This window comes from Canis lupus, chromosome 9, assembly GCF_011100685.1.
Source record: "Canis lupus familiaris isolate Mischka breed German Shepherd chromosome 9, alternate assembly UU_Cfam_GSD_1.0, whole genome shotgun sequence".
In the NCBI taxonomy this organism is placed as follows: Eukaryota; Metazoa; Chordata; class Mammalia; order Carnivora; family Canidae; genus Canis; species Canis lupus.
This window is the reverse complement of record NC_049230.1, coordinates 36,009,903-36,025,514: the sequence shown is the minus strand read 5'-3', so window position 1 is coordinate 36,025,514 and position 15,612 is coordinate 36,009,903. Positions and strand designations below refer to the sequence as shown.

The 15,612-nt window shown below is 38.1% G+C and overlaps 1 protein-coding gene across 1 annotated transcript in view; it reads right to left on the bottom strand.

Annotated features, from left to right (window-relative positions):
• Positions 1-7,938: 7,938 nt before the first annotated feature.
• Positions 7,939-15,612, bottom strand: part of APPBP2 (amyloid beta precursor protein binding protein 2) — a 70,057-nt gene continuing 62,383 nt past the window's right edge. Inside the window, exons 12-13 of the mRNA XM_038547989.1 lie at positions 13,726-13,891; positions 7,939-12,504 (exon numbers count right to left, since the gene is read on the bottom strand). Coding sequence (XP_038403917.1) covers positions 12,251-12,504; positions 13,726-13,891 — 420 coding nt within the window. The 3' untranslated portion in view covers positions 7,939-12,250. The remainder of the gene's footprint in view (positions 12,505-13,725; positions 13,892-15,612) is intronic.

Sequence of the window (15,612 nt, the reverse complement as noted above, 5' to 3'; positions counted from 1 at the left end):
CTGGGCTGCCCCCCTCCTTTCCCTTATAATCCTGTTCACTATTTTTTATATTCCACGTATGAGTGAAACCATATGATGATTGTTCATCTCTGATTTACTTACTTCACTCCATAATACCCTCCAGTTCCATCCACATTGAAGCAAATGGTGGGTATTCATCATTTTTGATGGCTGAGTAATATTCCAGTGTGTGTGTGTATATACATATACATATATATGTATATACACACACACATATACACATATATATACACATACACCACATCTTTATCCATTCATCTGTCCAAGGACATCGTGACTCCACAGTTTGGCTATTGTGGACATTGCTGTTATGAACATTGGGGTGCAGGTGTCCTGGTGTTTCACCTACATCCGTATCTTTGTGGTAAATACCCAGTAGTGCAATTGCTGGGTTGTAGGGCAGTTTTATTTTTAACTCTTTTAGGAACCTCCACACAGTTTTCCAGAGTGGCTGTACTAGTTCACATTCCCACCAACAGTGCAAGAGGGTTCCCCTTTCTCCACATCCTCTCCAACATTTGTTGTTTCCTGTCTTGTTTCATCATTTTCACTGGTGTGAGGTGGTATCTCATTGTGGTTTTGACTTGTATTTCCCTGATGACAAGTGATGCGGAGCATTTTCTCATGTGCTTGTTGGCCATGTGTAGGTCTTCTTTGGAGAAATGTCTGTTCATGTCTTCTGCCTATTTCATGACTGGATTGTTTCTTGGGCATTGAATTTGATAAGTTCTTTATAGATCTTGGATACTAACCCTTTATCTGATATATCATTTGCAAATATCTTCTCCCATTCTGTAGGTTGTCTTTTAGTTTTGTTGATTGTTTCCTTCACTGTGCAGAGCTTTTAATCTTGATTAAGTCCCAATAGTTCATTTTTGCTTTTGTTTCCCTTGCCTTCATAGATGTATGTGTCCTGCAAGAGTTGCTGTGGTTCAAAAAGGGTATTGCTTGTGTTCTCCTCTAGGATTTTTATGGGTTCTTGTCTCATATTTAGATCTTTCAACCATTTTGTGTCTATCTTTGTGTATGTGTAAGAAATTGGTCCAGTTCCATTCTTCTGCATGTGGCTGTTCAATTTTCCCAACACCACTTATTGAAGAGACTGTCCTTGTTCCAGTGGATAGTCTTTTCTGCTTTGTCAAAGATGAGTTGACCATAGAGTTGAGGGTCCAATTGTGGGTTCTCTATTCTGTTCCATTGATCTATGTATCTGTTTTTGTGCCAGTACCATACTGTCTTGATGATCACAAGTTTGCAATACAGCTTGAAATCAGGCATTGTGATACCCCCAGCTTTGGTTTTCTTTTTCAATATTCCTCTGGCTATTTGGGGTGTTTTCTGATTCCATACAAATCTTATTTGTTCCAACTCTGTGAAGAAAGTCTATGGTATTTTGATAGGAATTGCCTTGAAACATGTAAATTGCCCTGGGTAGCATAGACATTTTCACAATATTTATTCTTCCAATCCATGAGCATGGAATGTTTTTCCATCTCTTTATGTATTCCTCAATTTCTTTCATAAATGTTCTGTGGTTTTTAGAGTATACATCCTTTACCTCTTTGGTTGTTTATTCCTAGGTATCTTATGGTTTTGGGTACAATTGTAAATGAGATTGATTCCTTAATTTCTCTTTCTTCAGTCTCATTGTTAGTGTATAGAAATGCCACTGATTTCTGGGCATTGATTTTGCATCCTGCCACATTACTGAATGGCTGTATGAGTTCTAGCAAACTTGGGGTAGAGTCTTTGGATTTTCTATATACAAAATCATGTGATCTGCAGAGGGAGAGTTTGACTTCTTCTTTGCCAATTTGAGTGCCTTTTATTTCTTTTTGTTGCCTGATTGCTGCAGCTAGGACTTCTAGTACTATGTTGAATAGCAGTGGTGAGAGTGGACATCCCTGTCGTGTTCCTGATCTTAGGGGAAAGGCTCTCAGTTTTTCCCCATTGAGAATGATATTTGCTGTGGGCTTTTCATAAATGGCTTTTATTATATTGAGGAATGTTCCCTCTATCCCTATGCTTTGAAGAGTTTTAATCAGGAATGGATACTGTATTTTGTCAAATGCTTTCTCTGCATTTATTGAGAGGATCATATGGTTCTTGTTTTTTCTCTTATTGATGTGATCTATCATGTTGATTGTTTTACAAATGTTGAAATACCCTTGTATCCTGGGCATAAATCCCACTTGGTCATGGCGAATAATCCTCTTAATGTACTGTTGGATCCTATTGGCTAGTAGCTTGGTGAGAATTATTGCTTCTATGTTCATCACGGATATTGGTTTATAATTCTTTTTGGTGGGTTTTTGTCTGATTTTGGGATCAAGGTAATGCTGGCCTCTTAGAACAAGTTTGGAAGTATTCCCTCCCTTTCTATCCTTTGAAACAGCTTTAGTAGAATAGGTATTATTTCTTCTTTAATGTTTGGTAGAATTTGGGAAGCCATCTGGCCCCTGGACTTCTGTGTCTTGGGAGGTTTTTGATGACTGCTCCACTTTCCTCGCTGTTATTGGCCTGTTCAGGTTTTCTATTTCTTCCTATTCCACTTTTGGTAATTTTTTAAAAAAGATTTTATTCATTTATTCATGAGAGACAGAGACAGGCAGAGAGAGAGAGAGGCAGAGACACAGGCAGAAGGAGAAGCAGGTTCCATGCAGGGAGCCCAATGTGGGACTCGATCCAGGGTCTCCAGGATCAGGCCCTGGGCCAAAGGCGGTGCTAAACTGCTGAGCCACATGGGCTGCCCAACTTTTGGTAATTTGTGGGTTTCCAGAAATGCATCCATTTCTTCTAGATTGCCTAATTTGTTGGCATATGGTTGCTCATAATACGATTTTAAACTCGTTTGTATATCCTTGGTATTGGTTGTGATCTCTCCTCTTTTGTTTGTGATTTTGTTGAGTCTTTTTTCTTTTTAATAAGGCTGGCCAGGGGTTTATCTTATTAATTCTTTCAGGGAACCAGTCCTGGTTTTGTTTTGTTTTGTTTTGTTTTTTTAATTTTTATTTATTTATGATAGTCACACAGAGAGAGAGAGAGAGGCAGAGACATAGGCAGAGGGAGAAGCAGGCTCCATGCACCAGGAGCCCGATGTGGGATTCGATCCCGGGTCTCCAGGATCACGCCCTGGGCCAAAGGCAGGCGCTAAACCGCTGCGCCACCCAGGGATCCCCCAGTCCTGGTTTTGTTGATCTGTTCTACAGTTCTTCTGGTATCTATTTCATTGAGTTCTGCTCTAATCTTTACTATCTCTCTTCTTCTGCTTGGCTTATGCTTTATTTGCTGTTCTTTCTCCAATCCCTTTAGGTGTGAGGTTAGCTTGTGTATGAGTTTTTTACGTTTTTTTTAGGGAGGCTTATATTGCGATGTATTTACCTCTTAGGACCGCTTTTGCTGTATCCCAAAGATTTTGAGCCGTTGTATTTTCATTTTCATTAATTTCCACGAATCTTTTTAATTTTTCTCTAATTTCCTGGTTGACCCATTCATCTTGGTTGACCCATCTTTTAGTAGGATGCTCTTTAACCTCCATGTGTTTGAGTTTCTTCCAAATTATTTCTTGTGATTGAGTTCTAGTTTCAGAGCACTATGGTCTAAAGATATGCAGGAAACAATCTCAATCTTTTGGTATCAGTTGAGACCTGATTTGTAACCCAGAATGTGGCCTATTCTGGAGAAAGTTCCTTGTGCACTTGAGAAGAATGTGTATTCAGTTGCATTAGAATGGAATGTTCTGTTTATATCTGTGAAATCTATTTAGTCCAGTGTATCATTCAAAGCCCTTGTTTCTTTAGTGATGGTCTGCTTAAAAGATCTGTCTTTTGCTGAAAGTGCTGTGTTTAAGTCTCCTACTATTACTGTATTATCTATTACCTCTTTACTTTGGTTATTAATTGATTGATATACTTGACTGCTCCCACATTAGGGACATAAATATTCATAATTGTTAGGTCTTCTTGTTGGATAGACCCTTTAAGTATGATATAGTGTCCCTTTCCATCTCTTATTACAGTCTTTGATATAAACTCTAATTTATCTGATATGGGGATTGCTACCCCAGCTTTCTTTTGAGGAGCATTTGAATGGTAAATGGTTCTCCACCCCTTCATTTTCAGGCTGGAGGTGTCCTTAGGTCTAAAATGAGGCTCTTGTAGATAGCATATAGATGGGCCTTGCTTTTTTGTCCAGTCTGATACCCTATGTCTTTTGATGGGGTCATTTAGCCCATTCATGTTCAGAGTAACTATTGGAAGATACAAATTTAATGTCATAGTATTACCTATACAGTCCCTGTTTTTGTGGATTGTTTCTTTGGGCTCCCTCTTTCTTTTAGAGTCCCCTTTAGTATTTCTTGCAGAGCCAGTTTGGTGGTCACATATTCTTTCAGTTTCTATCTATCCTGGAAGCTCTTTCTTTCCTATTCTGAATTACAGCTTTGCTGGATAAAGTATTCTTGGCTGCATGTTTTTCTAATTTAATACCCAATATATATCATGCCAGCCGTTTCTGGCCTGCCAGGTCTCTGTGGATCTGATATTTCTCCCCACATAGATTAAGAATCTCTTGTCTGAGCTGCTTTAATAATTTTCTGTTTATCTTTGAAATTTGCAAGTTTCACTATTAAATGTCAAGGTGTTGAATGGTTTTTATTGATTTTTGGGGGGTCCTCTCTGTTGGATCTGAATGTCTCTTTCCCTCCCCAATTAGGGAAGTTCTCAGCTATGATTTGTTCAAATATACTTTGTGGTCCTCTCGCTCTCTCTACTTCTTCTGGAATCCCAGTAAGACGAATATTATTCCTTCTCAAGCTATTATTTGTTTCCTGAAGCCTTTCTTCGTGGGTTCTTGATTGTTTTTCTCTTTCTTCCTCAGCTTCCTTCCTTTCCATTAACTTGTCTTCTAGGTCACTCATTCTCTCTTCCACCTCATTAACCCTAGCAGTTTGGAGCATCCCGTTTAGACTACATCTCAGTTATTTTCAATTTTGGCCTAATTAGATCTCAATTCTGCAGTAAGAGAATCTCTAGAGTCCTTTATGGTTTTTTTCCAGATCTACCAGTAATTTTATAATTGTACTTCTGAATTGTATTTCTGACATTTTATTTAAATCCACATCCAGCAATTCTGTGACAGAGTATTACTTCCAGTTCTTTCTTTTGTGGTGAATTCTTACTTCTAGTCATTTTGTCCAGTGTAGAGTGGCTGTATGAGTGAGAAGAGTCAGAAATATCAACCACGACCAAAGTAAAATACACCCTGGATGATTCCAAAGAGATCAGAGGGCAGAAAATAAAAGAAAAAGAACAGAACAAAATAAAACAAAAGGACCACTAAAATGAGAAACAAATGTTAAAAAATAGAATAAAAAAACAAAAACAAAGAAAAAAAAGGGGTGGTGGTGAGGAAGTGGTGATAGAAAGAGTATATAATCTCCCCAAGGGGACCTACAAGGTGAGTGTATTTTGTTCTCTCCCCAAGGGGACCTAGAAGGTGAGTGTATTTTGTTCTGTATGTTAGATGAGGCTTCAATTCCAAATTTATATAAACCAGCAAAACTTATATAGGGACCCAACATAGACCACAAAAACAGAAACAAGATAGAAGGGGGGCAGAATGGGAAGGAAGAGGGAATAGTCTCACAGAATGAACCGACATGGTGTTCCACTTGGTTCTGGGTGTATTTTGGTCCGTTTGTTAGAAGGTACTAATTTCCACCATTATAAAACAAAATGAGACAGAAAAAACAAAAAACAAAAACCCATAACTCATATATCTACCAAAATTAAATTGACTATGTTGAAGGGAATCCAGTAATGAAGAATATATCTAAGACATGTAATTGTAGAAATATGAAAGTCAAAAAGGAAAAATCTTAAAAACAAAGAGTAGGTAAAATACTGTAGTTAAGGCAAGAAAAGAGAAAAAATATTGGAAAATTTTAACCTGCAATATAAATGAATCGTAAGAAAAAAGCCCTCTAGTTCTATATACTATTTTCCCTCAGTACTGGAGCTTTCCAGTGCTGCTTGGTTGGTAAACTTGCTGTTCCCGTTCTTCCAGCAGTTCTTTTGGGGGCAGGGTCTGCTGCGCTGATTCTCAGGTGTCTTTGCCTGGGTGGAGATGCCCCACCTTTGCCAGGTGCGGAGCTCAGTGTGAGCTGTTATCCTGTGAGACCTTTGTTCTCTAGAGGCCCCGCCTCTCCCAGGTGAAAGAGGAAAAGAAGAAAAACAAATGGTGGCGTCCAGATCTCTAGCTCCGGAGGCAAGAGCTCCCAGCAATACCAAATTGTAGTCTCTCAGTCCACACTGGCCTAGGTGCTCTGGGGGACAGGTGCAGGTGCACTGATCTGCACAAATTGAAGGGCATCCAGTAGCAGGAGAATTCTTGCTGTCCTGTGTCCTCCCAGGGTCTGCCTCTCCAGAAGGGAACAGAGGACAGCCACCTCCGTCCAATGCCAGGCTCTAGGGTAAAGGGAGCTCTGGTGCCCCACTGTGTAAACATCCAGCTTCTCCCAAATGCCCCAGAGGGTTGCAGCATTCCAGCCCTTTACCATGATCTGACCGCAGTTTGCGGTGAGCTTTCTCCCAGGCAGCCCTATTCTTATTGTGCCTCCAGGAATGTTGAGGCTTCACTGCCCCTCCTGCGATTCTGCCCTATCTCCCTGCTGAGCACTTTACAGTCAGAGAAGACTCAGGTGTGGGTTTTTAAAGTTCATGCTTGTCCAGGGCTCGGCTTTTGGTCTGGCTTGTCGTAGCTCCACTCTTGGGCTGATTTTCCCAGCTTGCCGCGGCTCCCCTCCCCCACCTTTTTTCTTCCCTGCCTTCCTACCTTGTCAGAAGTGAGCACTTTTCTCTCTGTAGCATTCCAGCTGTTCTCTCTTTACATCTCAGGTTGAATTCTTAAGTGTTCAGTATGTTTTGAAAGTTATCTAGGTAAGTTTGTGGGACCAGATGAATTGAGGACCCCTACTCTTCCGCCATCTTGCCTCCTCCTACCAGAAAACAGCATTCCATACAAAAGAATAGCATGTTCAGAGTCATGGAAATGTAAAAGGAAAAAGTTTTAAAGTCAGTGTCCCTGCAAGTGGCAGGCAAGATGAAACCAGTGTTGACTACTGCAAGTGAAGGGGGATTTTGTCTAAACGTTAATTTTTTTATAGTAATTTAAGATTTGGTTTCATTTCCTCACTAGCTGTTCTACATGCTTAAGATTCATGCTCTTCCATGGCAGATTTTTTTAAAGATCTCATTGACCCCACCATTCATATGAGGAAATGAAACACAAAGAGGCTTATAATAACATATCTCAAATTCCTACTGCTCAGAGGCAGAGCTGGAACCCAAATCCAGACCCAGGGTTTTCTCCACTATTGCCAACAGAACTTCCCAGGTCTCTGCACCAGCCTCAGCTGTTCTGAGATTGATGCATAGGGAAAAGAATGGGGTAATTATTTCTGTAGACACTAATCACCACTACCCTCCCACTGATTAATATACTGCTCTTTTTTTTTTTTAATTTTTATTTATTTATTTATGATAGTCACAGAGAGAGAGGCAGAGACACAGGCAGAGGGAGAAGCAGGCTCCATGCACCGGGAGCCCAATGTGGGATTCGATCCCGGGTCTCCAGGATCACGCCCTGGGCCAAAGGCAGGCGCTAAACCGCTGCACCACCCAGGGATCCCTATACTGCTCTGTCTTTTCCAAAGTACTTTCATGAGCCACCATATCTCTAGATGCCATTACCATATGTCTCCTCTGCCACACCTCTTAATTTTTCATGAACAAGAGCACTTTTATTCTAGTTCTAGAAGTTTCTCTCATACTGTTCTCTAATAAAAACAGGTTGCAATAATAATCCCAAGTCCCCACCAAAAATGATCACAACTGAATTGGAAACGAATACACACTGTGAATGCAGGAACACTATATTTATTAGGTCAATAATTCATTTTTAGCAATACAAGTACAGAATATATCACAATGCTGGTTACAAACATACTTAGTATGGTTCAATGGTTACAAATAATGATGGGCACGACAAGTTTGTGTTAAGGATGATAAGAAAGGTCATTCTGACACAATGGAGAATTGTCTTAAAAAAATCTATCAATGACCCTAGATATTTCTATAGAAATTACTGTGGCACTATTAGTGGGGATTTTCATGTAAAGAATTGTTAGTAATTTGTTTCATTAAGAGCTCTTGAGCCTATTAAACTAAAATCCCCTGTCGCTTAATAAAGTATAAAAATAGTACTGACTTGGTAATATTTAATAAAATGTAGCATTCATTCACATCATAAAAGTAGAACTAAATTGAAAAGTTTTAGTTACCATGGCAACATCTTTCCATAAAAGGAATATACAGAAATGAGTAATGTTACACAAATGGTACCTGCAACAATTATTTAGTGATCCAACACTTAACTTGTGCACCACAAACCAGGTTTTCTAGATATCTATAATATAGCATATATTTTTAATCTTAAATTTTACTTTTGAAAAAAAATGTGCACTTCAACAAACTCACTAAGGCCACTCATGCTATAGATACCTAGGATTGCAATTAAAGAATAGTATTATTTAATAAATCCTAAAGCACACTCCTTCAGATCACCAACAGGGTTAAAACCAGTTTTCTGCCTAACACATTCCTGAGATTTGTGGACAATACAACTACTAGTGTTCAAGCTGGAGATTAATCCAAATGTCAGATTAAAAAAATTTTTTTTCCTAGCAAGAACTGAGGTCCTCCAAAGCCAAGAGGTGAAATATATACATTAATATTTGAAGCAAAAATAAAACTCTTAAAAAAGTTTGTACTTATATAAATAAGTATTTTTCCAGTAGTAACTTTGTCATCCAGAAAAGGAACAATTTGCAATCAGCAAGGCTACAAATTCTGGGGGAAAAAAAATAAAGACCAAGTGGCAGTTAAGAATACCTGCTACTAAGCAAACTATTGTTTCAATTTGTAAAGTATGGCCAAAAGCTTTAGTCATATTTTAGGTGTGTTTACTGTTCAGCACTCTGTTTGCATGCAAGGAGCCCCCAAATGGCACTCTCATTTATTTATAAGGTAGCAGCCTCTGTACTTAATTTTCACAACATTATGAATTCTTCCCAAACAGGCTAGGATTGAAGGCCTTTGTCAAATCCTTTTTCACAAATGAGCGCATACTTGCACAAGGATTATTACAGACAACACTGAGTTTGTTTTTAACCAAGCAGAGACAGAGCTTTGATGGTGATAAGGGTCCTAGAGCTTTGGGCAAAGTGGGCTTTGGGGACCCATAAAAACTGTGGTCTAAAAAGCCCAATTGGTTCTATTACACTGGATGTAGGACTATCTGTGTGGCACAGGAGTATTACAGAGCCCCCTGATGCACCCAATTTGAGTAGCACCAAACTTTAGAAAAAAGACTGGGTAAGAGAGAAGAAATCAAAGTCAGGGAAGGATGAGACCAAAGACCCCTTATTTAACATTATTTTGTTGAAGTTCCAGAAAAATCTTTAAGTTGGTCTAGGCTTCCTTACACCTACCCCACCATATGTGAAAAGTTTGTGCAAGCTATTGGTTATTGTGAGGTAAATTTTACTCTTTTCTTCGAGATTCTTTTTAACCCCATAAAGCACGGTGACATTCACCTCTCTAAATGACCCTAAGCATCCCTAGGAAAAGGAAAAATCTCACACTTAAAAAAAAATTAAGGTATTATCCTTCATCAGAACCAGAATTAACAGCATACTGTTTGTTCTATCATTAACAGGCTGTCAATCTCTTTTCTCAGCCTACAGTGTTTGCATTAAATCCAATTGTATGGATTTACAGAAAACTACATTAAAACACTGGTATAGGGAAACTAACTTTTTTTTTTAGAAAAACTGGCTGCCACTTAACAATATCACCCTGTGATCTTAGGCTTCTAAATATCATGTTGCTTTATCATTGAGTGTGAGCTAGGTTGAGTTCAAACTGAATTAAGAGAGGATGAGGCCTTAAATCATTTGCTTGGTTTTATCCTAGGAAATGCTATATGTGCACAAAACCAAGAGATACAGATTGATTAAAAAAAAAAAAAAACTTCATATGGAAACGTAAGTTTCAAAATATTTATTGAAAAACAATTTACCATGACATTCCTATACCACAAACATACCACAGGACTCTAAATAACCAACAAAAGTATACAAAGCCTATCCTGAAAATATCTTTGGAGGTATTAAATATATAGGCCCATGAGGATAGAGCTGAGTAACTTAATAAATGTCAGTCCTCGGTCACACAGACTATTTGGTAATTAATAAAGACGTGCCTCTTGGCATTAGGCTTTGAACTGGGAGGGGAGGTGCAGGTGTGCCAATGTACTCTTCTTAAAATTAAAAAGAAAATAATTCAATTTGAGGAATAAACCCAGGTTTTGAAATCATAGTTATAATATTAGGATCTAGGCTTGCTTCATCTCTTTATGTGCCTCCCCCAGTAGTCAGTACCCTCCTGGGGACTTAAAAACACTGGCTCATAACTAAAAAGACTGTAAATAACAGTTTTAAACAAGATTAGGTTTGCAAAGTTCAAAAAAGTGTTTAAAATCAAATTTACCTGAAATCTCCAAATAATTTTTTCTGTACTCAATGTGGCAGTTTAGATTTCTTCCCCACTCTAATCCCAACGTGCATGTTAAAAGAAAACCAAAATTCAACACACATCCATTCACCCACAGACTACTCCAAGCATTAGCCAAGAGCAACATCTCTAACAGCCAAATCATGAACCCCTGAAAATAGGGGGGAAACCCTGATTCTTAACTATAGAAGCACCAAATAGGCCACTATAGTAAGAATTGAGGTAACAGCAAAAGACCTTTCTGTTTCTTGAATCGCTACATGTTGCAACTTTCCAAATTTGAATATTAATTACCTCAACATTAAATAACCTGACCGGTTTAAGATTAAAAAAATCAAAACCCAATAAACAGGAAGATAAGTTAGTGAAATAGATATATAATTAGGGGATCTCTGCATTTGACTCTTGAATTTCAAATAAAATGACTCAGCTGTATTATTATTTACCATAAAAATGAAGGCTCTCTAAGAAGACTTGCTTCTTTTGGACATTCATTTTTCCATTAATCCCCACAAACCATACAGTAACCTTAAATTGCCACCCATGAACTATTTCATGACTCTTAGCCAATATACTTGTTAATTGCATTGATTATTAGGGAAACATTTAAAATGAGGGGGATGGTTGCAGCAGATATTTATAGACTTGCTTATGGCATTGCCATCTGTGCACACTGACTAAAGATATGCCACTGAAGTTGCCAAATTTCCCTAGTTTGGTGTCTAATTACATGAATATAATTTTTGCATTATTATTTTCCATTATACATCTAAATGAAACATTCTACTGATAAAAGTATATGCAGGGGCTAAAATAATAACCTAAAGCCTCTGGTCCAATAACCCCTTTCTACATTAGGCTGGTCCTTTTTAGGTCCTCCTGGTCCTAAGAGCAAACGCTATCAGAGCATCTTGCATTGTACCAAAAAACCCTGAAACAACCAAAGGGTTAATAAAACTGCTGGTTTGTCAGCTTTTCTATTACTTACAGATCAACACTGGTCCAGTTCAGATGAATCTGACAATCCTTCCCTTGTAATAGAGCTCTAGAGTGGTTGTATCCACTTCTCTGGGTAAGGTAACCAAACCTAAGTCAGGATGTCCCTCTTCTACTAGTACTGTGTGAACTTTTCTATACTGCATATAAAGATTTTCCCCATAAAATTTCTTTACGATACAGTATTGAATACCTCCACAAGGAAGAATATGTTAAAAAGTTGTTAAAATCATCCTTACATAATAAGAATGCAACTCTTTTAAACTCTTAAATAGTTTTATTTAGGGGTTCTTTTCAGGCTTCTGCAAAATGAATTATTTTTTTTTAAATGAAAAAAAAAAAAAGATTTCCTGTTGTTTATTCTACTAAGTTGAAAATATGGGCCAGACTACTTATACATGCGGTACATGCTGAATATAACTGAATATATGCTTATTCCTACAGACACTCTGCAAGATAGGGATCACCCAAATAGGGTCAGTGGACTGGACCAGTGTTTCAATGCAAATTCCAGCCCTAAAAAACAACATGGTATTGATTTCACAGTATGAATTCCCTGGAATCTGGGAAAAGGTAAATTAGTTAACTGAGGTCCTCCCTCAGCAGCTCGGTCCCTCAACATTCTGAGAAATCAAGAAGGACTGTACCACTTCTTCAGTGGATTGGGGGCTGGTGTTGACATCTTCAAGGGCATCGGTCACCGAATACTGACGATCTCGTAACCGGTTCCAGTTAGACAGAACATTGTGATACTCAAAAACTTTCTCATAATTTCCAATGGAGTTGTAAAGTTTAATGAGACCTCGGTAATCATATTCTAGTCCACTGTAGCCTTCACCAAACAGTTTCTTCCCTGAAAGTAACACACACACACATGCACAAAAAAGAGAGAAAGAAAGCTCAAACAATGAAACAAGAGGTTCTTTTTTTTTTTTCAAGAGGTTCTTAAAAGACAACATAAGTTCAATTTTTAAAATATAGAGTGGTTTCATTTTATTCCCTAAGATAAGTGAGAAACTAATGAGATTGGGTACCCACAGACAAGATAAATATATTTGATTACATGAGAAATAAGAACTTCTGTTCTTTTAAAGGCACCATTTAGAAACAAGCAGCAGAAGGCACCTGGGTGGCTCAGTAGTTGAGCCTCTACCTTTGGCTCACATCATGATCCCAGGGTCCTGGGATTGAGTCCTGCATCAGGCTCCTTGCAGGGAGCCTGTTTCTCCCTCCACCTGTGTCTCATTACCTATCTGCAGCACACATAACCGACAAAGGGCTTGCTGCATCCATAGTGTATAAAGACATTCTGCAAACCAATAAGGAATGACAGACAATTCAATATAAAAATAAGGAATTTTTAAAGTAAACTCTACCCCCAACATGGGGCTCAAACCCATGACCCTGAAATCAAGAGTTACATGCTCTACCAACTGAGCCAGCCAGGAATCCCAAGAACAGGGAAAAATTTTAACAGGCACATTAGATGAGGACTACAGTATCTTATTTTATAATAGGCCTGAAATGGAAACAATCCAAATGTTCTAAATATCCATTAACAGTAGAATGGATAAATAATGATATATTAATCCAAAAAATATTATATAGCACTGGAAATTAATAAGTGATAGTGATATGGAACAACACAAATGCATTTCACAATTCATGTTCACCAAAAGAAACTGAACATGTAAAAACATACATTGTATGATTCCACTGGTATCAAGTTCAAAAACAGGTAGACCTCATCTATGATGTCAAAGTCAGAAGAAGGGAAGTGGAGGGAGTAGTAATTACATAATTAGTTTACAATAACTGCTTTTGCTTATACTTGTAACTCTGCCTAAACTGTTATACTTCTTACTACTAGCTTCAACATCAATAAATCATCTTTAGCAAAATGTTTCAGATGATCTTGGAGTGGCTTCTGGATATCCTTAGCAGCTTTAAAGTCATTTAAGTCTTAGTAATTACACTTCCCTTACACAACATATAAGATATGTTGACATGTTGATTTTTAATCAATTAAGAAAATTTTATTTTTTTTGACTAAGAAAATTTTAAAATAACATACCAATTGCTATTGATCGCAAATAAAGTTTCTCAGCATTTTCATACTGATTCATGTCGTAATTGTATAAAGAAGCCAGATGTCCCACTGAAAGGGCTACTTCATAATCTTCCTGACCAAGAAGTTGCTCTTTTATCTGAATTGCTTTGATATGCATTTCTTCAGCTTCCTGAAAAATAATTAAGCTGTATTAGCCATTAGATTATACTATTTTTTATATAAACAATTCTTACACAATGAGTAAGACTACTCTAAATGCAAAGGCATGGATGGCATAAGATGATCAGATCAGAGGACATACTATGTTAATCGAAAAGTTGCCTAAGGGACGCATTACTTGTTTGGGAAGCTATACATATAAGCTCACGATAGTAACTATGTTCTATGCCAAAAACGAGAAAATTTGTCCTGGTAATAATAAGTTGTTAGAAGAAACGAACATCATAACTTTCTAAAATGAAAATTATTTGTTAACATCCTCCAAAATTTAATTGAACCTTGTTAAGAAACTCCATACTATAAAATGTTCAATTACATAGGTTAACGCTTTATTTTTTCAAATTCTGACAATTTTTATTCCAACAAACAAAACTCAGGTTGAGGGATATGTAGATGGATTTTTAGGTGAAAAAGAATGTCTTAGGTAGTGACTCTCATCCTTTCCTTATTGTAACCCTAAAATGAACAATATTAATAATTTATAACCCAAAATTTTAAAGGAGAACTAATTTAGTTAAATTTTTATCACTACAATTAATACTTGTGGGTAGCCCCGGTGGCTTAGTGGTTTAGTGCTGCCTTCAGCCCAGGGCATGATCCTGGAGACCTGGGATCAAGTCCTATGTCAGGCTCCCTATGTGGAGCCTGTTTCTTCCTCTGCCTGTGTCTCCGCCTCTCTCTCTTCCCCCGTCTCTAATAAATAAATAAAATCTTAAAAAATAATAATAATACTTGTGATATCTGACATTTCTTGCATACCTACCATATGCCAGACATTATGCTAAGGGCTAACACATTTTTTTTTTTTTTAAGATTTTATTTCTTTGAGAGAGAAAGAGAGCGAGTGAGCGAGAGCAAGAGAGCACATGAGCTGGAGAAGGGACAGAGGGAGAAGCAGACTCGATGCTGAGCAGGGAGCCAGACACAGGGCTCGATCCCAGGACCCTGGGATCATGACCTGAGCTGAAGGCAGACTCTTTACTGAGTCATCAAGGTGCCCTCGCTAAGGGCTATACTTAACATAGCTAACACTATTTTTTTTTTTTTTAAGATTTTATTTATTTACTCATGAGAGAGAGAGAGAGAGAGAGAAAGAGAGAGAGAGAGAGAGGCAGAGACACAGGCAGAGGGAGACGTCCCGACGTGGGACCCGATCTGGGGTCTCTAGGATCATGCCCTGGACTGAAGACGGCGCTAAACCGCTGAGCCACCCGGGCTGCCCATAACACTATGTTTTTGTTGTTTGAAGATTTAATTTTAGAGCAAGTGAAAGAAAGAGAGAGACTGTAAGTGCACGTGTACCAGTTGGGGTGAGGGGGAACAGAGGGAGAGAATCTTTAAGCAGACTCCCCACTGAGTGGAAGCCCGGACCACGGGTTCAATCTCACAACCTATGAAATCATGACCTGATCTGAGCTGAAACCAAGAGCTGGATGTTTAACCAACTGAGCTACCCAGGTGCCCCTGGTTTTCTGTTTTTAGGCTTTTATTTATTTAAGGAATCTCTATACCCAATGTAGGGCTTGAACTCATGGCCTTGAGATCAAGAGTCACATGCTCTTTTGACTGAACCAGACAGGTGCCACGCTAACAGCTATGTTTTAAGTCTAATTATAATAGCCATTTTAGCTTTATGTTTTGATATTACGTCTTATTTTTCCATGGTTTGGA